We start from the raw sequence: 26,755 nt of genomic DNA, 5'->3' as shown, positions 1-26,755 counted from the left end.
GCATATTGGGGGAGATTTACTAAAACTGGAGCACTCAGAATCTGGTGCAGCTGTGCATGGTAGCCAATCAACTTCTAACCTCAGCTTGTTCAGTTAGGCTTTGGCAATAGAATCTGTAACCTGATTGGTTTCTATGTGGAGTTGTATCCGATTTTGCACTCTCCAGTTTTAGTAAATCAGCCCCACTGTCTCTATGGGAAGGTTCTCCCTGTTCCTAGAGCCTGCTCCTAATAATCCAATAATCAGATGCAGGAGTGGGCAGAATTTGCCTTCTGTAGGCTAGATGAACAGTGTATCTACCTCCACTTCTAATCAGAAATGATATGCTACAGATACATTTTGTATGTATCTGCAGGCGGCTGAGCTGCAGTTTTACTGCCCACTCAAATTCCATGTATCCTGCAATACTTTTCTTCATGGACATGGCACTTTTTAATTGCTGTTTGGCAATGTAAACCCCCCCCCCCCCAAAAAAAAAGCAGGTATCGGAAGGCATCTGTTAGTGCCCCTACTCTGGATGAAAGGGCGACAGAGACACCTTTGGGCAGCAGCATTGTCAGTTTGGGGGGAAGGGAGCGTTCGATCTACTAGCAAATTGAGATACGTTGACAAATTGAAGCCAAACTCCAGCTAGCACTTAATAAGCAGCTACAGTCTTGTTCCTTTTGGGATAAAAGTTTTAACGTAAATAAACACTGACCATTGTAAGTGCCCCTGTCAGTGGTAAATGATTTGTCTTAACCCCCTAACTACTGCATCTGCAGGGCAGCTTGTTCTGTTGAAAAACAACAGACTTACATGCTGGATCACTGAGTGAAAAGAAATAAAATAAAAATAAATGCAGCCATCACATCTAAGAATTTGTAAGCGGCAATATAATAAATGTTTTCTTTTGGGTTTAATACCACTTTAAAGAGCAATATATTACCATTCATAATGATTAGGCGTCTCCAAACTTTCTATACAAAGGGCTAGTTCACTGTTCTTTAGACTTTAGGGGGGCCAGACTAGAGCCAGTGGGAGTAAAAAATGTCTTGGTTTCCAGTGGAAGTAAACCATGCCACGTTGGTGTCCTTGGGAGGAATTATGCCCCATCCTTGGTGTCAATGGGAGGAATTGTGCTCCATGTTTGGTGTCAGTGGGTAAGAATAGTGTCCCATCATTGGTGTCAATGGCAGGAATTGTGCCTTATCATTGGTGTCAGTAGGAGGAATAGTGGACCATCGTTGGTATCAGTGAGAGGAAATCCACCCTATCATTGGTGTCAATGGGAGGAATTGTGCCTTACCATTGGTGTCAGTGGGAGGAATAGTGGACCATCATTGGTATCACTGAGAGGAAATCTGCCCTATCATTGGTGTCAATGGGAGGAATTGTGCCTTATCATTGGTGTCAGTGGGAGGAATTGTGCCCCATTGTTGGTTCAGTGGAAGGAACTGTGATCCATTGTTGATATCAATGTAAGGAATAGTGCCCCATTGTTTATCAATGGAAGGAAAAGTGCCCCATTGTTGGTGTTAGTGGGAGGAATAGTGCCCTTTCGATGGTATCAGTGGGATGATTAGTGCCCCATTGTTGGTGTCAGCAACAGAAATTATGTTCCATTGCTGGTGTCAGTGCATGGAATAGTGCCCCCAGGGCTGGATAAAGGCAAGCAAACGGCCGCAGTTTGGCGACTGCTGGTTTAGATGGTAAAACAGACCATGCCCATAGCAAAAATGTTGTTCGCTTCCGTCATGTAGGAGAGCCAAACCTCTGTACTCTGTAAGCAGTAACCCCCTCTGCTGCGGTTTAACACAACCTCTGTGAATGAGAAACAACAGTCCTACACTCAGCAAAACTCACACTCTTGTTTAGTGGAGGGCTTTAGTTCTGACTCAAAGGGGGTATGCTGGTCTGTATTAGAGAGGGTTGTTTCTCACACACACACAGAGTGCATTGGTCCGGCTTTGCTGTTGCATGTTGGTGGGGGACAGACTTTTTAGTAAGGCTGTGGGCTGCTTTGCCATCTATTTGAAGGATTAGAATCTGTTCACTGCAAAAGATTGCTATTGGCAGAATTTTTTGTTCTATGATTCAAGTGGGCTTAAAATAAATGTGTGGATTTTCTTACTAGAGCCCCATCGTTGGTGAGCTAACATACAATTTATGCCATGGTAGACTTAAAGTGTTTGTAAAGCCATGTTTTTTTTTATCTGTTAGATAACATTAAAGTGGATGTAAACCTGAAAAAATAATTTTTTGATGCCATAATGTAGAGTATAAGATTTCCTATTATTTGAGCCCAGTCTTGCCACAAAGAGTTAATCCAGCTCTGAGCAATCCTCTTTTATTGTTCAGTGAGATAAATCTTGACAAACAGAGAAAAACTTTGTCAAACCCTCCCCCTTGCTGTGAGTGACAGGTGATTTACATATCGTGTGCACTAGCCTAAGAGACATGCATTAATTTTTAATTCCCTCCCACTCCTTTCTTCTGCTGCTCTGCAAGGATTGGCTGTTCCACACCTCAGCATGATTTGGCATGCTGAAGTCATGTGGGGACTTTTCTGGGTTTTGACTGGATGTTAGTGATCATAGCAGAAGTTCAGTGTAAGAAATACACAGGAGAAAATGCATGTTGATAAGGGGAGTGTAGAGGTGGGCGGGGAGTCTACTGACATCACGACTCCACCCACTGAGCCCTGGAAAACAGACCCACCCACAAAATCTGCAGTTTTTTGGGTTTCATAGCAGACAGAGGGGAAACATTTGACAGATAAGTATATATGCAGGAGGCATGTATATCCTTCTAGATAACCAATATTGCAGTAGTTTAGAAAGGATGAGAGTGGGTTTACATCCACTTTAAGCTCCCCAGTGTATGTGATTTATAAAAATACGCTGCCTAATACCTTATTTTCGAGCACCACTCTGCGCTCACGTGACTGCCTCTCCACATCTGATAGCTGCAGAGGGAGGTGCTGAGTCCCCCCACTGACGTCAGCTGGAACGAGGAGAGGAGAGACGGAGACCAGCAGGCAATCACGTGAATGCCGAGCGGCGCTCGGAAATCAGGTATTAGGCAGCGTATTTTTATAAATCACATACACTGGGGAGCTTAACAGGGGGAACTATAGAAAGCAAACACAGTAATTTTTACAGCAGGAGGAGAGGATTGGTGAGCTGACAGGCAGGGAGGGAGGGGGAGAGGATAGAGGAGTGCAAAGGGGAGAGACAGGAGAGCTGCGGATGGTGGAGGCACGTAAACTGACCAAGGTGTCAGGGCTCAGCAGCCATGATAAACCATGGTCGGTTTACATGAGGTCTGAACCAGGAATCTCAGAAAGTTATTTCAGGTGATACGGGGGGGGGGGGGGGGGGGCAAATTACATGCTTTAAAGGAACAGGATCTAATTTATTTTTTATTTTTAGGGTAACAAACACTTAATCAAAATCAATATTTTTCCTATATACCCCATAAGTCATTTTTTTTAAAACATAGTAACATTTTATGTTTGTTATTTGTGTACATGCAGCCTAGAGAGAAGTTCAAGAACATCTACCTAGAGAATAATTATTGTTGATCTGGGACATGTGTGATCCATTTTTACCTCTCTCTTGTAAATTAGCTTACAAACATGTTGGATAGTGAAGGTATGGCAACTAGAAGTGTCTAGGGAAATGCTGTTTACTGGATGATCCAGAAGTTGGGGTGAAGGACACAGAACATTTAATTTGACACTGCCATAGATTGAAGAAACTATCAGTCCACCTATGACAGATTTTTGATCTATCAGAAGATGGTGGTAGGCATGCCCACCTTACATCTGTTTGCTATTCCAGAAAATCATCTGCTGTGAAGCATTGTCTTATTCCTTGTGCTGTGTACTCCACAATGTAGCATAAGTGAAGAATTACACAAGAAAGTGAAATAGTGATTATCTACAGCAGAGGGGAACCTGGAAACTCAAGTTCACTAGTCATACACAGTTTTGTAGCAATTCCAAAATGCTTTCCATAAGCTTTTAACTGAAAACATGATTTCATGTCTTGGAGTTTACCCACCTTGCATTTACACATCCACATGCCAAAAACATTTCTTAAAGTGGTTGTAAACCCTTACAAACCACTTTGACCTACAGGTAAGCCTAGATTAAGGCTTACCTGTAGGTCCAAGAAATATCTCCAAAACCTACGCGGTTTAGGAGATATTTACTAAAAGACAGTCACAGCTTTCTACGGCAAATGCGCCGTAGACAGCGGCGCGCAGGCGCACTATCGCCGTTAGCAGCATGCCGCTGCTAATGGCGATATGCCGTTAGTGTCGGCTCCCGTGCGCATGCGCGGGAGTGACGTCATCGCTGCTCCGGCGCTGTGAGTAGCGATACCCGGAAGAAGATGGACGCTCCGGACTACAGGGGACAGCGGTGACATCGCTGGCTCCTGTGTCAGGTAAGTGACACATAATGGGCTACTATGCGATGCATAGTAGTCCATTATGCTTTACCTTTGCAGGGAGACAAAGAGGAAGTAAACCCATCAGGGCTTACTTCCTCTTTAATCGTACATCAAAGGACACTAATTCTTTCATGCCAATTGTGCTTAACATGATGGGACAGCTGGAGGACCACAGGTTGAGCACCCATGTTTTATGCAGTTGCCTTCTGGTGATTGGACACTGGCTAGCTGTAAGGTTAGCCCTGTATAACCCCTCAAACTCCCAGCATGCCTTCATTTTTTTGCTAGTGTCATTTTGTGAACAGCTTCTCTGTGCTATAAGATTAGCAAACCATGTTTCCTTTGTTTTTTCCTCAAAATTCTTCTAGCTTTCTGGATCAGTTGACTCCCTGGCTGAGCCTTGGAGGATCATACCCAGAGGCTACAGATTAGAGTTTTGCTCCCAGCCTCTCCCTCGCTTCATGTTGTCAAATTTGCCAACTTTTCCTCTAGGTTGGATGGATCTATCTGCTGCTCTGGAGCAACTTTTCTCTCCAGGGGTCATCATACCTGTCTAGAAGCAGAAGGGTTCCAGGGTTTTTATTCCAACCTGTTCACCATCCCCAAGGAAAAAGGAGGCATCCCATACTAAACTAAAAGATTCTCAACAGATTATTTTTAACAGATTTGAAAGTTATGTATGGAATCTGCCTGGTAGGCACACAACATTACCAATTTGTTCCTCTTCGTTTCAGCCTGTCCACTGCACAGCAGGTCATTACCAAGGTGCTGGACCCTGTTCTAACCTGCTTCACTCTCAGGGTATCTCCATTGTGGGATATCTGGACAACTCCCAGTCAACAACATCTGGCTGTGGAGAATGGTCTCTACTTCCGAAGGTGTTGTGCGCTCTCTGTTGTAGGTGAGGAATGCCAGACATGGACCTCATGGCTTCCAGGTTCAGCAAAAAACTGGACAGATTTGTTACCTTGGGCCTTTGCAGTGGTTTCTTTAGTGACTCCATGGGATCAGTTCAATCTGGTCTACACCTTTTCTCCTTGAAGCTTCTTCCTTGCCTTCTCCACGGGATTGAAGGCCCCTGTAGGGGTCAGCAGGACTCTGCAGTTCAATATTGCCAGGTGGATTTGCAACACATATTTTTGGTCTGTGACCCTAGGGGAGAAGACCCACCCCTTCTGGTCAAGACACACTATTAAATCTGTTAGTATTTCTTGGCCTTTTCAATAATAAGGCGTTGGTTTCTCAGATCTGCAAGACTGCCCCCTGGTCCTCATTTCCCACGTTTAAGTTTTACCTGGTGGAAATTAAAATCCTCAGCAAATACCAGCTTCAGGATTAAGGTTCTTCAGGCCGCTCTGTAACCAGGAGGACCTTATCCATTTTTTCCTTGTTAGTTTTCTTGGGCTTGTTAGTCATTCTTTTGCTGTGTTGCCCACCCCTCAGTTGGACTGCTTTTGGATGTACCATTGGTTACAAATTGGCCATTCATTACTAATAAATGATTAAGAAAATAGGATTTTTGTCTCACCTATGAAACACCCCTTTTCTTGGAGTACATCACAGGACACAGCTCTCCTCTCTGTATCTCTGATTTACTCTTGTTATCGCTTGCTACAAAACTGAAGGCATGCTTGGAGTGGGAGGGCCTATACAGGGCTGTTCCTAAAAATTTGCTTTGCCGGATTCCAGTCACTTTATTGGCATAACCCATTGTTAAAGAAGTACTATACTAAGTACTACAAGAAAATGATTTTACGGGTAAGACATATAAACCTGTTATTTGTCCATCATTTTCCAAACCACATAACAGTATAGTGTAAATGGTTGCATCGAAGGGCAGTTGTTGAACATTTTTTATTTATTTATTTCTATAAAAGCATCACACCTGAAAAGTGTTGCTGTCAACTAAATAATTTTTTGTCTTCACACAATTCATACTCCAAATTATATTAAAATGTGTAGACATCATGCACAACATCAATAGACAGTATTGTAAGCTATGTTGTGTTTTCGAAGTACAATTAAAGGCAAAACTTTTTTTAGTTTTGGATAAAGTGGGGAGAGATTAGAACCCCTGTAAGGTTTTTATTGCTGTCCCTGCCCCTGTTAAGAAAATTCACCCTCATCAGTTAATAGAGGGGAAATCTTCCAATGGCAACACTAGTTCTGGTGACGAGGGATTTCCCTTAACTTAATGTTTTGGCTGTGGACACAAAGTGAAGGGACATCTTCCCAATAGGACACAGATGGCAAAAACATCCGACAGGGGTTATAACCCTCCTTTATGCTATCAAAAAAAAAGTTGGTTTTACTTTAGTTCTACTTTAAAGTCAACATTTAGAGTGTCATGAGGTGTTAGAGAAAAATATAGCATTGAGAAGAGTAGTAGAAATTCTTCTGTGAAGTGAGAAAAGTGAAGTTTGGTGCACCTAATGTCACCATTGCATCTTATTGTGACTATAATGTATTTGATTTGGGATTTTGTGGACCTGGGAACCTCAAGGTGAGGATAAGCGGTCAAAGAAGGGTAAAAAGAATGAGATAGTGTCAGGTTAATAAAAAAACTGTATTTTTTTAGGAGGCAGGACTGTTCCTCCAATGGCCAGAACCAGTATGCATTATGCTACTGCTGCTTCTGTATTTGTGACTGGACACTGGCAAAACTTTGAGGACATACTCCCTGGGCATACCCCTATAACCCTACCCTATGAGTCCTCAATTTCGTTTTTTTTCCCTAAGCTGATGGACTTCTCCTTTATGGAGAAAATCATCCTTAAGTTAACTTCTTAACTGACAGCAAATGTAAACAAGCTCAAACTGCCCTGAGCCCCCTATATATCTGCTTTCACACTGATGCGCTGCAGTTTACCTCCCTCCGGGTGCAGCAGAGTGCACCTGCGGCTTTGCTGTGGGTTAGATGTGCTTTGCCATAGACGTCTATTATACCGTGCGGTGTGGTGCACTTTCTGAAAGAGCATCAAAACCTGCAGGATATAATAGAAGTCTATGGCTCAGTGCAGCTAACACGCAGGAGCACTGCATTGCACCCGCTGATCAGTGTGAAAGCAGCCTAATAGTTGTTAACCCTTTTATATGCCCATTGCAAAAGCATGGTGTATGTGATGTTTAATAGACTGACCTTTTTTTCCTCTTCCAGCTTCTACTGGCATCGCTCTCAGGCTCCAGGCTGCTAGAAAGGTCCCAGGTGAAGCGCACTTGGTATCACTCCACCTGGGACAGGAGCTGGCACTACAGAGGAAGCTTTGGCGTATGCGGCTCCTGCTCCCTTTGTGGCTGCTTGCTTCCTGCACTGGTGCAATGCACTCTGATGCGGTTGAGCAACCCTGTGCTACATGGTCCTGCAACTGCTACAAAACTAGATACTTTTCTTGATTTCTGGCTTGCATTGATTTTAAATGTTTATAGAAGGGAACATTGATTGCATCATCTTTAAGTGATTGTAAACACTTACATATACTCAGTGAACTAACTTGCCTCAGGTGATATAGAGATTAAAAAAATCCTCCTACATAAATTGTACCTGTTTATCTGCCGTCTTTTCTACATCTGTACAAAGTCCATAATTTATAAAGCTTGTCTGAGTTGTCATAAAAAAAGGGGCTGAAAGCTGATGTCACACACTACAGAGCTCAGTGAATAGAACTCCGAGAGCTGATTGGAGGGAGCAGACCCCCCTGCTTCATACAGCACACAGAAACTGAGCTAAGGGCTGTCAATCAACTGGAGGTTCCGCCCCTGTCACCTTTCTTTTCTTGGTGTCAGGAAAACTTGTCAGAAGTAATTCATGCTGATAGCAGTGGATTGAAGCAGCAGACAGAAATGACACTTTGTGCTCTTAATTGAGACAAGTACACATTAAAGAGGGATATGCTTTGATCATATTTCTTATCAACCACTTTAACTTCTGTTTCAAACCATTATCTGGATGAAATTACCAATTGATCCAGCCCTGCAGAAGGCCTCATTCATATGGTGGTGAGGCCCATAGCTCATAATTGAGTCTTGTGTTTATGCAGCTTGAGCCACAGATGCTTTGTGCAGGCAGCTTATTCACGTTTATGGCGACTCGCATCAGTTGCAGGAACACAGCCACTCGGCCCAATTTGGCAGGTGTGTGGATACTTGGCCCTGGACACAGAGGGGTGGATTTACTAAAGGCAAATAGAGAGTTGCTCCAGAGCTTAGTAAATGAGTGGAAGCTTCACTTTACAAAGAATACCCAATCACAGGTATCACAGGTATCACAAGGAAAATAGAAAAACAGTTTTTGCATGCACGTGATTGGTTGATGGAGCAGAGATTCCCCTCATTTACTAAGCTCTGGTGCAACTGCACCTGCAAAAGTGCACAGTCTATTTGCCTTTATTAAATCAACCTCAGACTGTGTGTTTAGGTTGCTCACCCCCACGCCTGTCAAATTGGGCTGAGCAGCTGTATCCATGCAACCGATCGATAACGATAGACTTGAGTGGGCTACATCCACAAAGCACTTGGCTCATTCAAACTGTGGGACTCAACTCCTGTTTAAATAGGGTCTTAGTCCAACTGATAAAATAAAAAAAAAAATTAAATATATTTTTGGATAGAGTGGGAAAGAATTAGAACTTTTTGGGGTTTTTACTGATAACTGGGACTGGTCAGAGATGTAATCAATAAAATAGGTTTCAGTCCTCGGTATAAACCTGCTGCCAAAAAACAACTAGAAAGGTAAGAAATATGTTTTTTTTATTGAAAGTATATGATAGTAGCAAATACACTATATTACCAAAAGTATTGTGACACCTGCCTTTACATGAGCAGGAATGTTAATTACATCCCAGTCTTAGTCCGTAGAGTTTAATATTGAGCTGGCCCACCCTTTGCAGCTATAACAGCTTCAGCTCTCCTGGGAAGGCTGTCCGCAAGGTTCCAGAAGCGCATTTGTGAGATCAGGCACTTATATTGGATGAGAAGGCCTGGCTCATAGTTTCTGCTCTAATTCATCCCAAAGGTGTTCTATCAGGTTGAGGTCCGGACTCTGTGCAGGCCAGTTAAGTTCCTCCACCCCAAACTCGCTCATCCAATTCTTTATGGACCTTGCTTTGTGCACAGGTCCAAATCAGTCTCAGCCAATGAGGAGAGGGAGTTATAGGACAGCCGAGGCTCTCGTGTACATAGCTGGGTTGAGAGGGGGCTCAGGTGAGTATTAGGCGCCATGAACGATGGGCTTAAAAAAATGCCAGTTCCTCATATAGAGCGTTTTTTGTACACAGCTTAGGCAAGTTTTGCATTTTTTTCCGACAAAAAGCTCCAATCAGAAATGCAAACCAGAAAGGTTTTTATTTCCTGCCTCTAAACATTAGTGGAAGATGGCCCCCACCTGGCTCCATACCAATGCAGGCCAGAAGCGACGTCAAAATGTAACTCCCTTCCATTGCTCTTATAGCAACATTTTTTTTTTTTCTCTCAAGCATTTTCTTGGGGGTAAATATGAGATCTGAAGTCTTTTTGACCCCAGATCTCATATTTAAGAGGCCTTGTCATGCTTTTTTCTATTACAAGGGATGTTTACATTCCTTGCAATAGGAATAAAAGTGACACAATTAAAAAAAAAAAAACAGTGTAAAAATAAAAAATAGAGTAAATAAGAAAAAAATATATATTTTCGTCACATATGGAGATTTTTAAGGGTAAAAGTTTGCCGCTATTCCACAGTGGGCACAATTTTGAAGCGTGATATGTTGGGTATCAATTTCCTCGGCGTAACATCATCTTTCACAATATAAAAAAAATTGGGCTAACTTTACTGTTGTCTTATTTTTTAATTCAAAAAATGTTATTTTTTATTTGACTGCAAAAGCAGAAATACAATTTAAAGCAGGGTGGATAAAAAAAATGTTATCCTAAAGGGGGGCTCTAGTAGTGTTTGTGGTTTTCTTTAGTTCTTGGCAATGGAGGCGGAACCATGATGATAATACCATTATTTTAAAAAAGCAAGTGATTTGCAGTCCAAAATACTGATACATTTCAGTGCCAGTGACCAGTCCTGATATATAGAGGCTCTTCATCTCTGTATCTTCATAATGAATGAGCGTGGCTGCCCATAGACTTCATGGCGCATGTTCTAAAACGTGTGACTCAGACTTCGGTGATGTCATCCCACTGATGCTGTGGGCCATCTTGAATGGTTTTGCTAAACACTTTACAGCAGGGATCTCCAAACTACGGCCCTCCAGCTGTTGTGGAACTACACATCCCATGATGCATTGTAAAACTCTAACATTCACATGGGAATTCACATGGGAATTGTAGTTCCTCAACAACTGGAGGGCCGTAGTTTGGAGACTCCTGCTCTACAGAATGGCAGCGGACCCTGGTAGCTCCTTGGCGGGTAATCCTGCACAGGGTCCCGGACTTATACCTTTTTCCGATGAGCCTATTATTTACCTTGTTATGTGAGTTGCCATTTGGTATCCTTTTTTTTTTTAAATAAATGATTAATACAGTCTGCATTTGGAGGCACTTTTCCCTTTGTTCTTTGTAAACCAGCAGCTGTGCCCCTATGCGGCAGTGTGCCCTGGGTGGGTGCCTAGTTCGCCTAGTGGTAGCACCAGCCCAAGGAAATGATATGGTCGCAGCATACACTTTTATTATGATAGCATCAGCATTGTAATAACAATCGTTGAAAATACAATTTGGAAATTAGTATATGAAGGTGTGTTAGGGACCTTAGATTGTAAGCTCCTTGAGGGTAGGGACCGATGTGAATGTACAAAGTATATGTAAAGCGCTGTGTAAATTGACGGCTCTATAGAAGCACTTTAAATTATAAAAATGATATATGATTTTACATTTTCACGATAAAAAAAAAACTTTCTTGTGTTACAATCCATGTGTACAGTAGCAGCGGCGGTACCCTAAATCAGCCACTAGATGTCGCTCTCCTACGGTGGCCAGGCAGAGAGCGCTAGTAGATGGGAGCAGCAAGGGTTAGTGCAGAGGAGGAAGCAGCGGCAGCAGCAGCCGCCAGTCGGGAAGAAGAGCAGGGAAGCCCAGCATGCGCTATGTGCTGATGATAGGTTTTGCACGGCTGCATCTACAGTATGTGCCTGGTTGTCGGAGGGGCTGGGATGTGTGTTAGGGTGGAGGAGGAGGGGGAGGGGGTGCATGTGTACATATGCATGGTCAGGGGGCGTTCCTTTCCGCTGGGCGCAGTTCGTCGTGTTGCCGCTAGAGGCGGTGCGGAGTGAGAGACAAAAATAGCCCGAAATTTGCCGAGAAATATCAGGATTGTGTATGAGGGGAGGGAGAGCGGCATTAGGCTGGTTTCCAGGAGGAGCTCTGCTCTCCTCTCCCCCTCTCTCTCTCTCTCTCCTCTCTCTCCTCTCCTCTCCCTCTTTGTGTTATTTATAGACTCCCCTTTTTTATACCGCTTTCCTTCATCGCTATTTTCCTTTGCGGCGTTATGTGTCCCCGGCACTGCTGACACCTGGACGAGGAGAAGAAGAAGAAGGAGAAGAGGAAGGAGGAGGAGGAGGAGGAGGAGGAGGCCGGGAGGGAGCAGGGGGAAGAGGACGACACACACACACAGACCCCCACTGACTATTTATAGCCCCGGACCACCAATACCCCCCCACCCCCACTCCCCCCTCCTCTCTTATTATCTGGACGGAGAGTCTTCATCATCACCTTCATCATCACCTTCATCATCCTCACCTCCACCATGGGCTGTTTGGGGAACAGCAAGACGGAGGATCAGCGCATCGATGAGAAGGCGCAGAGAGAGGCCAACAAGAAGATCGAGAAGCAGCTGCAGAAGGAGAGGCTGGCCTACAAAGCCACTCACCGGCTGCTACTACTCGGTGAGTCACACGGGGGGCATCACTGGGCACGGTTACCCCAACCACCCCCTCCCATTACTGCTAGGTGGCATGGGGTTACCCCAACACCCCCCCCCCCCATCACTGCTAGGTGGCATGGGGTTACCCCAACCACTCCTCCATCCCATTACTGCTAGGTGGCATTGGGTTACCCCAACACCCCCCCATCACTGCTAGGAGGCATGGGGTTACCCCAACCCCCCTCTCCCATCACTGCTAGGTGGCATGGGGTTACCCCAACCCCCCCTCTCCCATCACTGCTAGGTGGCATGGGGTTACCCCAACACCCCCTCCCATTACTGCTAGGTGGCATGGAGTTACCCTAACACCCCCTCCCATTACTGCTAGGTGGCATGGGGTTACCCCAACCACCCCCTCATTACTGCTAGGAGGCATGGGGTTACCCCAACAACCCCCTCCCATTACTGCTAGGTGGCATGGGGTTACCCCAACCCCCATCACTGCTAGGTGGCATGGGGTTACCCCAACCCCCCCATCACTGCTAGGTGGCATGGGATTACCCCAACAACCCCCCCATCACTGCTAGGAGGCATGGGGTTACCCAAACACCCCCCTCCCATTACTGCTAGGTGGCATGGGATTACCCCAAAACCCCCTCCCATTACTGCTAGGTGGTATGGGGTTACCCCAACAACCCCCCATCATCACTGCTAGGAGGCATGGGGTTACCCCAATCCCCCATCACTGCTAAGAGGCATGGGGTTACCCCAACACCCCACTCCCATCACTGCTAGGAGGCATGGGGTTACCCCAACACGCCCTCCCATCACTGCTAGGAGGCATGGGGTTACCCCAACACCCCCTCCCATCACTGCTAGGAGGCATGGGGTTACCCCAACACCCCCCCTCCCATTACTGCTAGGAGGCATGGGGTTACCCCAACTCCCCATCACTGCTAGGAGGCATGAGGTTACCCCAACCACCCATCATCACTGCTAGAAGGCATGGGGTTACCCCACCCCCCATCACTGCTAGGAGGCATGGGGTTACCCCAACACCCCCTCCTATTACTGCTAGGAGGCATGGGGTTACCCCAACCCCCCTCCCATTACTGCTAGGAGGCATGGGGTTACCCCAACCCCCCCCCCCAATCATTGCTAGGAGGCATGGGGTTAATCCAACCCCACCAATCAATGCTAGGAGGCATGGGGTTACCCCAACCCCCCCAATCACTGCTAGGAGGCATGGGGTTACCCCAACTCCCCTCTCCCATTACTGTTAGGAGGCATGGGGTTACCCCAACCCCCCAATCATCACTGCTAGGAGGCATGGGGTTACCCCAACCCCCCTCTCCCATTACTGCTAGGAGGCATGGGGTTACTGCTAGGAGGCATGGGGTTACCCCAACACCCCCAATCATCACTGCTAGGAGGCATGGGTTTACCCCAACCCCCCATCACTGCTAGGAGGCATGGGGTTACCCCCATCCCCCAATAATCACTGCTAGAAGGCATGAGGTTACCCCCCAAATCATCACTGCTAGCAGGAATTAACCCCCCCCCAATCATCACTGCTAGCAGACACGAGGTTACCCCCCATCACTGCTAGAAGGCATGAGGTTACCCCCCCAATCATCACTGCTGGAAGGCATGAGGGCACCCCCCCATCATCACTGTTAGCAGGCAGTAGACCTCCCCAATCATCACTGCTAGCAGACATGAGGTTACCCCCCCAATCATCACAGCACTGACAAGGTTACCCCCCACATTGTCACAAGGCAGGACAGGGGTTATCCCCACTCCATCATCACATGTAGAAGAGAAGGGGGTGTCCCCCCTTATGACCCTCATTCCCAGTAGTCAGGAGGGGTGGGGGAACCATCACAGTCAGTCAGGAAGGGTAAACCCCCCCCCCCCCATCATCACAGGTAGCAGGGAATGGGTTTCCCCCATCATCACATGTAGAAGGGAAGGGGTTACCCCCCCATAATCACAGGTAGCATTGACAGGGTTACCCCCACATCATCACAGGTAGCAGTGCAGGGGTTATCCCCCCCCCATCATCACATGTAGAAGGGAAGGGGGTGCTACCCTTATGACCATTCCTGGTAGTCAGAAGGGGTGGGGGAACCATCACAGGTAGTAGGGCAGGGTAAACACCCCAATCATCACAGGTAGTAGGGCATGGGTTGCCCCCCCCCCCCAATCATCAAAGGTAGTAGGGAAGGGATATAGCAGAGGTTATCCCCCCCCCTCCTCACATGTAACAGGGCAGGGGTTACCCCCCCATCATCACAGGTAGCAGGGAGGGGGTGCCCCCCTTATCACCATCATTCATAGTAGTCAGGAGGGGTGGAGGAACCTCTCCAACCATCATCAGTGGGTGCAGGGAAGGGTTTACCCCCCCCCCCCCCACAATAATTTGTAGTAGGCAAGGGGTCAGCCTTTCACTAGCATCACTGAAGCAGGGAAGGGGATAACCCCCCCATGATCATCATTGCTAGCAGGAGGGGTCGATACACCCCCACCACACACACACACAATCATCATTTGTAACCCTCTACAGTCATCACTGGTACCATGAAAGAGGTCAAACCCCCCCACATGAGCATTACTCCCAGCAGACAAAGAGTTAACACATTCATTGCTTAACTCCCCCAATCATTATTTGTAATAGGTAAGGGGTTAACCCCCCTGCAATGATTATTGGTAGCAGGGAAGGAGCTAACCCTCCCCCCGGAATGATCGCTGATAGCAGAGAAGGGGTTACCCCCCTAGGAAGATCAGTGGTGGGAGAGAAGAGGCTGCCCCCCCAGGACGATCAGTGGTAGCAGTAAAGGGGTTACCCCCCTCCCCCCTCTGGAAGCTTGGTGCAGGCAGGGGGGACGCTGGGTGTGAGGCGTCCTATGTACAGGGAGACACATGTTCCCAGCGATGTGCCCCAACTGCTCATGTCTTATGCAATGACATTTGTCTGGATTTTGCTCTCCTTCCATCGCTGTCAGCCTGCTGTTTGCTGCATATTTGTGTGCTGATTGTTTAACGTTTTTCTCTTCCAGCTGCTGATGTAGTCATTGGATGTATACAAAATGTCACTACTGAATGACACACATGACCAATTTATACTCCCTTTTTTTCTATTTCTCTGTGCACATGAATCTGTGATCAGATGATGGGGGGGGGGGGGGGGGGGGGAGATGAGGAGCGCAGGGCCTGCAAGTAGTGTTGGAAATGCATGGATGTTGTTCTATCAAGACATGATCTGAGTCTGTATTTTTTTGTATATATTTTGGCAGGTGCTGGTGAGTCAGGGAAAAGCACGATTGTGAAACAGATGAGGATCCTCCATGTCAATGGATTTAATTCAGAGTAAGGATACTGCTTTATAAAAATACATATGTCCTTTCATGAATCATGCTGTATGTATTTTCTCCCAATTCTATGTATGTAGATATAGATATATAGTGACTTGATGCATTAAAGCAGTATGGTCTACATTGTGCATGCACGCCTGTGTGTTTTCCTACCCTGTAGGCTTCTCTACTGTATTTTCTGCTGTTGCTACTGCAGCGTTTGACAGGCCCTTGTGTAGCAACAACATGGCGACTATACTTTTACATAGCAGCAAATATCTAAATTCTGTGTCTGTGTGTGCAGAAGGCAGGCAGGAGCAGGAGCAGATAAGGATGTGCGGCTTTTGCCAACACAGTCATTTAAATCTGTCAAATATTTCAAATAGTAGATCTATTTGAATTCATCTGTGTGGAGTCAGATGTCACCATGATTGTAGTCTGACCATACGGCTTCCTTATCTTGTACAATTTCTGAAGCCGGAGTTTTATTTCTACCCTTCCCAGCAGTCATACAGAATTTGAGTTCTATAAACTATTGATGTCAATGACCGTGCTTCTGCTCAGCTACTCCTATGTTTTTGTATTAGTATTGGTAACTGGGCATAAGGCTTGTGTAATTGGGTCAGCTTTAAGCAACCTCTAGGTATTTGGCTATTGAGGAACTAAAAGTACCAGCATGCAGTGTTGGCTGTCTGCTGAGATGCATGTAGGCATACTGAACCACAGGAGCACCATGGTGCAGTAATCTAGTTTTATAAAATCATTTAGAACAATATTTCTCAATCTTTCTCAACCTTTTTAACATGGAGTTTTAAAGAGTCTCAAGAAACCCATGCTAGTAGTAATCATTATATCTACAGCTTATTGATTATTATTGTGATGGTTTGTGGAAAGAATGTTCCTTGCATTTGTGGTCATTTAGAGGAATCACCCCTTACAGATAGCTAAAAAGATTTCTGGTGTTAGTGGTTACTCCTCTGAGAGTCAGAAATTGCTCAAGGAATCCCTAGCATCCTCTAGGGCAGGGGTCTCCAAACTTTTTAAACACAGGGCAAGTTTACTATCCTTTAGGCTATAGGGGGCCAGATTGTCCCACCATCAGTGGGGGTAAACAACCCCCCATTATTGGTGTGATTGGGAGGACTTGAGCCCTATTGTTGGGGTGATTGGGAGATATTGTGCTCTTCGTTGGTGTCAATGGCAGGATTTGAGCCCCATTTTTGACGCCATAGGACGGATTTGAGCCCCATTGTTGGTGTCATTGGAAGAAAATGTGCCCTTCATTGGTGGCATTGGCAGGAATTGTTCCCTGTCATTGGTCACATTAGGAGGTATAGTTCCCCGGCATTGGGAGAAATTGTTCCCCGTCATTGGTGGCATTGAGAGGCATTGTTCCCCATCATTGGTGGCATTGGGAGGAATTGTTCCCCATAATTGGTGGCATTGGAAGGAATTGGGCCCCATCATTGGTGGCATTGGGAGGAATTGAGCCCCATCATTGGTGGCATTGGGAGGAATTGTGCCCCATAGTTGGTGTCATTGGGAGAAATTGTGCCCAATTGTTGGTGCCATTGGAAGGAACTGAGCCCCATCGTTGGTGTAATTGGGAGGACCTGAGCCCCATCGTTGGTGTCATTGGGAGGAACTGAGCCCCATCGTTGGTGTCATTGGGAGGAACTGAGCCCCATCGTTGGTATCATTGCGAGGAAGTGAGCCCTATCATTGGTGTCATGGGTAGGGATTGTAACCCTTTATTGGTGGCCTTGGGAGGGATTGTGCCCCATCACATTGGTGGCATTGGGAGGAATTGTGCCCCATCATTGATGTCCATTGAAAGGAAATGTGCCCTGCATTGGTATCAGTAATTCGAAATAGTGCCCCAAGGGCTAGATAAAAACAAGCAAAGGGCTGCAGACCCCTGCACTAAAGGAACGGTGGCTGAGAGAGAAGTACTTGTATTGTCCTACAAGTTATTGTTTCCATGTTGGTAATAAACATTGTCCTTCTTTAATGATGTAACTCAGACAAGGAATAGTGTTGATATAGGAACTTGATCATTTTGTGAAAATGAAACTTAAAGAATCTTTGCCTTTTACTTAGGGAAAAGAAGCAGAAAATTCAGGATATTCGGAAAAATGTTAAAGATGCCATTGTGGTAAGTTTTTATAATCCGTGGTATGATTCTATATCTGTTTGACCAGGGGTCCGTGATGGTCTTTTAGGATCAACTATTCATGTTTTTCATTGAAAAACCAAAGCAATTTGTGAAATACGAGATTATTGTTATGGTTTAGTGAGTCATCTGCCTTCATAGTAACATATATAAGGGCCGACCGTGGCTAGGACCACCCTTGTGCATGAGGTGGACATCAACCAATATTTCTGACCGTGGTCAGATCAGGAAGGTATCTTGAGTCTATGAGCACTCTGTATCCTTAACACCCACTGCCTGATTGATCGGGTGAAGAGGGTCAATCTATCCATCTAAAATGGATTTTTTTAAATCCCTGTTTCTTCCCCAAGATAAGACTGATGCCAGGTATGCCTTCTCAGTACATAAACATGCATGTTTGGCCAAATGTTGTTAGTACGGTAATCATTCTCAGGGACAATTGTGCAGTGGTTGCATCTTCTGACCCCCACCATGTCTAGGGCTACCCTTACAATACTTACCTACCCACCATGTCTAGGGCTACCCCTACAATACTTACCTAGAGTCTTTAAAAGTTGGCCTCGGGAAGCCAGTGCTAATGTAATGCCGCGTACACACGATCGGAATTCTGGCCAGAAAAAGACCGATGAGAGCTTTTCATCGGAAAATACAACCGTGTGTATGCTCCATCGGAATTTAGCTGTCCGAATTTCCGCCAGCCAAAAATTTATAGCATGTTCTCAGTTTTCCAGACGGAAAAACTTTCTATCGGTAATTCCGATTGTGTGTATGCAATTCCGACACGCCAAAAATCACGCATGCTCAGATTCAACTACGAGACAGAAGCTATTGGCTATTGGCTATCGAACTTCCTTTTTCTAGTCGTGTTGTACGTTACCGTGTTATAAATGATTGGAATTTGATGTGACCATGTGTAGGCAAGACAGCTTGAGCCGAATTCCGTCGGAATTCCATCGGGAAGACCATCAGAGCTTTTTCCGATGAGAATTTCGATTGTGTGTATGCGGCATAAGAGGTTATACTAGAACATATGACAAAGAATGCACCTGTAATATGAATTCACAATAATTGCTGCATTTTGCTTAAATACTATGACATATCAGTGCCAATCCTAAATGTTCTCTATTTTGTTTGCAGACTATAGTATCTGCAATGAGCACCTTAATACCTCCAGTTCCACTGGCAAATCCTGAAAACCAGTTCCGCCTTGACTACATCAAGAGTATAGCTCCACTGTCAGACTTTGATTACACACAGGTAGGCTTTGGGTACCTTTTACTTATTCAGCTGGCTCTTGCTGCTTTTGTGTCAAAATGTACTGCTGTTTCAGTTCCAAGTTTGAATTTAGTGCTTTTCCTGTCTACGTCTATTTGTTCTTTTGTAAAACAATAATCTGGTTGCAGAAAGGAGGAGAATTAGGATGGCTTCTGTTGGGTTCAGACAAGGAAGCATGCAGAGATCTTATTGAACTGAGTGACCACTTGCTAGCTTTTGCTCCAAATAAAAGGAAACCCTAAGTCTGGGTTCACATATGTGCGGGGCTGGTTTCAGTGCGATCTTTTCAAAGGCGTTCTTGTGCGGCTTTGTTCACTGGTTTAGGTGCGATTCCCGTGCAAATTTTTAAAGTTTATGGCACTTGAAATCGCACTTGAACCAGACTGAAAATCATACAGGACTATTTAAAAATGCACCGCAACTGGCCCACATATATGTGAACTGGCTTCATAGAAAGCTGGTTTGGTTCACATGTCATGCAAATAGAAAGCGATTCAAGACGCATTCAATTCGTATATATGTGAACCGGAGCTTAGAGTAATAAAGGGCAGTACGATATACCTGCTTTATACAGGGGATCTATGTTGTATACTTGCAGTAGCATGGTTTATAACTTTTTCACAGTAGTATGGTTTATTGCTTTTTCACAAGACTTTCCATGTTGTGTTTCTCAAATGTGGTGGAGTAAAAGTTATTTTGAATCTATAAAGCTTTAGATGATAAGCTTTTTATATTGTAAAATAGTTCACATCACCACATTTCACATGAATACAGTGGCAAGATAAACATTGGTGAAGGCTTAGAGGAAAAAATTGCTGGCTATATTTTTATTATGATTATTTCTTTGTACTGTTATGTACGGTGGACATAAGCTGGAAATAATTTTTTGTGGTCTGTGTTTCAAACTGAATTAAGTTCCCTTATACTGTGTTTTGTAGAAAAATTGCTTGCATGTGCTAAACACAAGAAAATCAGAAAATAAATGAAATCTTTAGTAATCAGTTAAGTTGATTGTATTTCCATGATATGCAGTCTGAAAAGAGTGTTGAGAAAAATGCATACTTTAATTCTATTTACACTCGAGAGATTTACTAAAACTGGAACACTCAGAATCCGGTGCAGTTGTGCATGGTAGCCAATCGGCTTTTAGCTTCAGCTTGTTCAAATAAGCTTTGACAATAAAACCTGGAAGCTGATTGATTTCTATGCAGCGCTGCTCCAGATTTTGCACTCCAGTTTTAGTAAATAACCACTACTGTTACAGCTGTGGGACTCTGTGATTTTCGATGATGTACACGGCAGATTCCTGTACAAGTTGCTTGTTTTATTATTGCATTACAGAATAGTGAAAAGACTTTTCTTGTAGTGAGTTCTGTGAGCTGCATGATATTTTATAATGGTTGTAGTGAGCTCATTTATCAGCTGTTCTGAGCAACTGTTATCATTTGAGTATGCAAACACTAACCTTGTCATGGACAAAAGAACAGCTGTACAATCTTATGGATTGCTAACAAAGTTTTTTTATGTGATCAAAAGGCTGTTCTGTAAAGGTGACTTGTTGAATGACATTGGGGGTTATTTACTAAAGGCAAATCCACTTTGCACTACAAGTGCAAACTACAAGTGCACTCGAAAATTGCACTGAAAGTCCACTTGGAAGTGCAGTCGCTGTAGATCCAAGGGGGACATGCAAGGAAAATAAAAAAAACTGCATTTTAGCTTGCACATGATTGGATGATAAAATCAGCAGAGCTTCCCCTCATTTTAGATCTACCCCTCAGATTTACAGCGACTGCACTTCCAAGTGCAATTTCAGTGCAATTACAAGTCCACTTTGCACTTGTAGTTTGCACTTGTAGTGCAAAGTGGATTTGCCTTTCGTAAATAACCCCCAGAGGCTCTATACCTTTTGCACAGTTACCACCGATCACTGATTTCTTATGCCTCATACACACAATGAAAATATTGGAAGAATGATCGTCCTGTATCAAAAACCAATAGGTTAAAAAAAGTTACGAAAATTCTCATACAACAAAATGCAACTTCAGAAGTGACAAAATGTAATGTATTCTTTTTTTCCGAACATGTGTGGTCTCGGTCTTTGTAGAAATACCACACTAATTGCACGAAAAACGTTTGTTCTGTTATCACACGAGAAAAAGTTTTGTGTTTGTCCCTTCCGATATTTTCGCATGAACTGTTGTGATAGGCTTATGAAAGCTGTGTACTAACGATCAGATTATTGGAAGATTGCCCTGAAAGCGGTATTTTTTTTTTCTCATTGTGTGTACTGGGCATAAGGATCATCTTAAAAGTTTGCCCTGAAATTTTGGGCACTAGATAATAATATCTGTGTGTGTTTGTTTTTTAGTTTTTTCTGACCAGTATGAAGACGCCAATTAATATTTTAGCCTTCTGTTAATGTTAATGTTAATATTTTTGTTGTTTTAGTATTTATTTGTTTATAATACCTTGTTCACATGGTACACCATGTCAGGGCCATGTTTGCCCGCACAGATGTTCCATGCATGCAGGCAGTCCCAGTCATGTCAATCAGGATGCAGCAGCTGCAGGGACACAGCCGTTGCTCCCAGTTTGACATCCGTGTGGGTGCGTGTTTCCAAACGCAGACAGTATGAGTTCAGGGAAACGCACCCACACCAAAGTCTGATTAGGAGTAGAGGCTGTGTCCTGGCAGCTGCTGCATCCTGATTGACATGACTGGGACTGCCTGCATATGGAATGCATGGAACACCTCTGCATCCTGCAAACATGGCCCTGACACATGTGTACGCTTGTATGAATGAGGCCAAAAAATGTGACAAACGTAGGTGTTTAGTATCTCTCTTAATTTTCAGCGGTAGAGTTTTACAGGATCAACTTAGGTGTTTTAAATTATTGTTAGAATGTCTCTGGAAATTATCTAGAATATTTTGAACTATACAGTGCCTTGTTTTTTGTGGCTTTGGTGCAAATAGAATTCTGGGTATGATTTGCTTATTTTGTGTGTTAAATGTTTTGATGTTCAATCTTTGGGCAGACTGCTCACACGTTAAAGCCCAAATCAAGGTAAATGAACATTTATCCCTTGCACTGGGTCGCTGTGCCTGCACTGCAAGGTTTAATTGCTCATTTATGCCTAGAAGAACAATAATAGAAGATTTACCAGATCTTCTGCTCCTTCCCACAGATAGACCTGTCCCCACAGCTTCTGTGGTCTTTGGTCCTGATGTCATCAAGACCAGAGCAAGGTCCAGAGCCCTGCACTGGACTTGAGGACGCCGAGGGATATTCCAATGAAAGATCACGGGGGAGGATCATGTAAACGGGTTTTCCTCTTCTCTGGATAAAGCACGCGATTAACCCTTGCAGTGCAAGCACACTACAGCCCCTCTGCAAGGGGTATTCTTTTTTTTTTCTGCCCAGGGTTGGGCTTTATGTTATTTTTTCTTAAATTTGTGACTTTTATTTATTTGATTTTTTTTTGGTTATTCAGGATTTTAATATCACAGATGTTGAGAATTTAAAACATCAGCTTAAATATCAGTAGTAAAATGTTTTGTGTACTTCTGCAGTTTTAATATTCAAACCAGACACAAGAGAAGGTGTGTGGGGAGAATACTATTTTTCAGTAGAACATGTTTTTATACACACTGATGTTCCTATTTTAGGTGATTGACGAAATTCAGAAGCAGGGTTGAATCAATGTTACATATGTATTAAACGGTGATTTTGAGCAGATGGTTTTTGTTGAAATATTTTAACGAGGGTCCGTTTTGTGGCTCTGAAAAGTATATTTACAGGTGAAACCTTGATCTTGGGCCAGTTTTTAGCTAAAACAACCTTAAAGCAGAGCTCTGCCTAAAAGGAGAAGCTTCACTTTTTTGCATCCTCCCCTCCTCCACTGATGCATTTAGCACTTTTTTGGGGGGGAAGCGGGTACCTGGTTTTGACAGGTACCCACTCCCACTTCCAGGTCAGATGGCCACGGCAATCTATGGGGATCTTTGCTCCCCCCACAGCCTTCTGGGACTCACACAGGTCCCAGAAGACTGCAAGACCATTTATTAAGAGCAGCGCAACTCACGCATGCGCAGCAGGAGACCACAGGTGTGAAGCCAGAAGGCTTTACTGACAGTTTCCCTTATAAAAGATGCCTGCGCCTGCACCTGAAGCCAGTTGAGGAATCTAATATAAGTGTCCTTATATTAGATGTCCATATATTAAAAATCAGCAGCTTCATTATTTGTAGCTGCTGATTTTTAATTCTTTTTTTTTTTGCCCAGATTGGAGCTTGTCTTTATTGATGATTCTCTTGGTTTTGTGATGTTTCATTGGTGGAGGAAAGCAACACCGATTCTGTTGCTCATACCAAAAGAGGTACATCCCATTATCTAGTGCTACCTTTCCCGACTTTTGCAACACAGAGGAACCCTTGAAATAACTTTCCGGTCTCAGGGGGACCCCTGTTAGAAATGACTATATCTACAACCCATGGTACGTCAGTGTTATGGTCGGAGGGAAGAATACTCTTTACACTTGTGGGCATAAGAAGAATTGCCCTCTTACAGATAGCTAAAAAGATAAATGATTTCAGTGGGAACTTATCTTAGACACAGAAATTGCTCATTGTTCAGGATCTCCTAGCAATCTCTGGAGGAACTCTAGTTGAGAAACCCTGGTCTAGTAACCATTGACAGTACTTTTTCCTGACTTACCTTTGTGACATACTCCTGTAAGTGTGTACTGCCCAGCTGTCCCCTTATTAAATATTGCTCATTGTACTGTAGAAAAGTGGATTTAATGGCTAATATCAAGCATTGCAGTCCATTAAATAAAGAGAATACCCAGGCCGTTGGGCCTTATTATTATTATTATACAGGATTTATATAGCGCCAGCAGTTTGCGCAGCACTTTACAAAGTTAGAAAAAACAGCACAGTTACAATACAATTCAATACAGGAAAAATTAGAGGGCCTTGCTCCTAGAGCTTACAATCTAGAAGGGAGGGTCAAGTGATACAAAAGCTAATAACAGTTGGGGATGAGCTGCACTTGACATCTAGAGGCTGCAGAGTTCTCTATCATTAAATCCCAGATGCTTTTCTGTGCCCCGGGAGCTGCAGGTGACCTATACAGCTGCCCATACAGGTGATTGGCTATACACATCCGTACTTATATATATCTTGTGAGGCCCTATTCAAACTTGTCCGATTTTTTTTTTCATGCGACTTTGGACATTAAAGTTGCATGACAAATCGTACCCCATTCTTTTCAATGGCACCCTTACAAATAGGTGTGACTTAAACATAGTGGATTTCAAAAGGGGCCTGCTCTACTTTGTTGAATGGTGTACGTTTAATGCGACTTTGATCCATAGAATGTAAAGTTGGATCAAAAGCGCACCAAAAGTCAAATCTAAGTCATGCTCCATAGCCGCGCTGGAAATCGGAGATGCGCTAATGTGAATGGAGTGTTTACCCACGCATGCCCGTACAGCATATGTCTACAAAAGTGAAAATGGCATGTTCGTGGAAATACGGCGTAAGCGCAGATGTACAAGGCATCAGTGTTTACAAGAGTACACCCGCGTATGGCCACAGATGGTTGTATGCGCCACCTGTGGTCCCCTGGGCTTGGGAACATGCATTTTACTCTAGACACCCGGCATCAGGCCTTAGGGCCAGTTCACACCAGATGCACTGGTTTGATCTGGGCAGCCTTGCCCAATGTGGTCCCAACTCAAAGACAAGGCAAAAAAGTCCTGTACTTTGTCATGAAAGTTTGTTTTGAAAAGAAAGGTATGGCATGCATTGGATTTGTTCTTTTTTCAGCACAGCATGGTGTGACGCAGTCCGTTGCATCACACCACACTATGCCCAATAGAACTGAATGAAATTTCACTTTGTGTTCAATAAAGCTCTAATAAAAACGCTAGAGCAATGTGCTGTTACAACACACACCAGCAGCCATGTGGTAGTGCATACTGCTGGTGGGAACCAGCCACAATATAAACCCGATCTGTTTATATTGTGGCATTTTACAGAATTTCCATATTTGTCTTTACTGCAGACAATTTATCATTACAGGCAGTCCCCGAGTTACAAACATCTGACTTACATACCTCTCATACTTAAGAATGGAAGGCAGCATGATGTCACGCTGCTCCCGAAAACCATTGGGCGCCCATCTTGCTGCTCACCGCATGCTGCCACCTACTGTCCAGTAGACTTGTCAGCAATCCCACATCATTGCATGGCCAGTTAACCTTTCCCAATGCTATCCAAACTTAAAAATATTTTTTTGGCTGGAGTTACACTTAAAAAAGTTTTTATCCCTTTTAACAGACCCTGCAAGTACAGAAAGATACCGGTTGAAATGCTCTCAGCACTGTTGTGGGCAGACAACAGTTTTTTTTTGGGGATTGAGTGGTGTCAGTCCTCCCAGTTGTCCTTTGCTAAACTACTCAACCACTCCCACTCTCAGATCTCTGTAACTTAACCACTTAAGCCCCGGACCATTTGCCTGGCCAAAAGCCGGAGCACTCTTTGTGATTCGGCACCTCGTCGCTTTAACTGACAATTGCGCGGTCGTGCGTTGTGGCTCCCAAACAAAATTAATGTATTTTTTCCCCACAAATAGAGCTTTCTTTTGATGGTATTTGATCACCTCTATGGTTTTTATTTTTTGCGTTTATAAACAAAAATAACGACCTATTTGAAAAAAAACAAAACATTATTTTTACTTTTTGTTATAATAAATATCCTTTAAAAATATATAAAAAAAAATTTTTTTCCTCAGATTAGGCCGATACGTATTCTTCCACATATTTTTTGTAAAAATCGCAATAAGCGTTTATTTATTTGTTTTGCGCAAAAGTTATAGTGTCTACAAAATAGCGGATAGTTTTATGTTATTTTAATTAATAATTTTTGTTTTACTAGTAATGGCGGCAACCAGCGATTTTTATTGTGACTGTGACATTATGGCAGACACATCGGACCCTTTTGCCTCTATTTTGGGACCATTCACATTTATACATCAATCAGTGCGATTAAAAATGCATTGATTACTGTGTAAATGTGTCTGGCAGTGAATGGGTTAACCACTAGGGGGTGCTGCAGGGGTTAAGTGTGTCCTAGAGAGTGATTCTAACTGTGGGGGGATGGGCTACGTGTGACACGTCACTGATCACCACTCTCAATCACAGGGAGTGGTGATCAGTGTCTTGTCACTAGAAAGAATAGGGAAATGCTTGTTTATATTAGCATTTCCTCTTCCTCTCTGTGAGACATCGAGTCACACTCACGGAGCTCGTGGCAGGGTCCCGCACGCTGTGGCAAATTTAACGTACCTGTACGCCCATTTGCCATTCTGTCGCCGTAAATTTTCGTGTGGCGGTCGGCAAATGGATAAAGTCCAATCATTCTGTAGTCCATAATACGAAATAGGACTGTTTGAGAAAGTAGATGAGTTTGGAGAGGATACAGGATAACTCTGACTATGGACAAGATTAGCAATGTTTTTTTTTTGGAATTACCAAACAGATTTACCAAGTTCATTGTTTGTTTTTACATATAGTTTAGTAAAGTGGTTGTAAAGGCTGAAGGTGTTTTTTTTTTTGTTTTTTTTTAACCTGTTAAAGTAATTAATGCTCTGTCTGAGCAGTCTCAAAT

The 26,755-nt window shown here is 43.9% G+C and overlaps 1 protein-coding gene across 4 annotated transcripts in view; it reads left to right on the top strand.

Moving 5' to 3' along the window:
- GNAL (G protein subunit alpha L) overlaps positions 1 to 26,755 on the top strand; it is a 433,000-nt gene that overhangs the window by 151,167 nt on the left and 255,078 nt on the right. Inside the window, exons 1-4 of one of the 4 annotated variants that reach the window (XM_077492427.1) lie at positions 11,520 to 11,540; positions 15,576 to 15,648; positions 17,733 to 17,787; positions 18,943 to 19,062. In XM_077492427.1, the coding sequence (XP_077348553.1) occupies positions 15,614 to 15,648; positions 17,733 to 17,787; positions 18,943 to 19,062 (210 nt within the window). In that variant the 5' untranslated portion in view covers positions 11,520 to 11,540; positions 15,576 to 15,613. Of the gene's footprint in view, positions 1 to 11,519; positions 11,541 to 11,568; positions 12,302 to 15,575; positions 15,649 to 15,891; positions 15,968 to 17,732; positions 17,788 to 18,942; positions 19,063 to 26,755 lie in introns of those variants that run through there. The other 3 variants (XM_077492426.1, XM_077492425.1, XM_077492428.1) reach the window with 3 other exon arrangements.

Source organism: Lithobates pipiens, unplaced genomic scaffold, assembly GCF_037356315.1.
Source record: "Lithobates pipiens isolate NorthernLeopardFrog02 unplaced genomic scaffold, aLitPip1_a1.2 Scaffold_19, whole genome shotgun sequence".
NCBI classification, from domain to species: Eukaryota; Metazoa; Chordata; class Amphibia; order Anura; family Ranidae; genus Lithobates; species Lithobates pipiens.
Note: the sequence above shows the minus strand (reverse complement) of the source record. Positions and strands in the feature narration are given on the sequence as shown.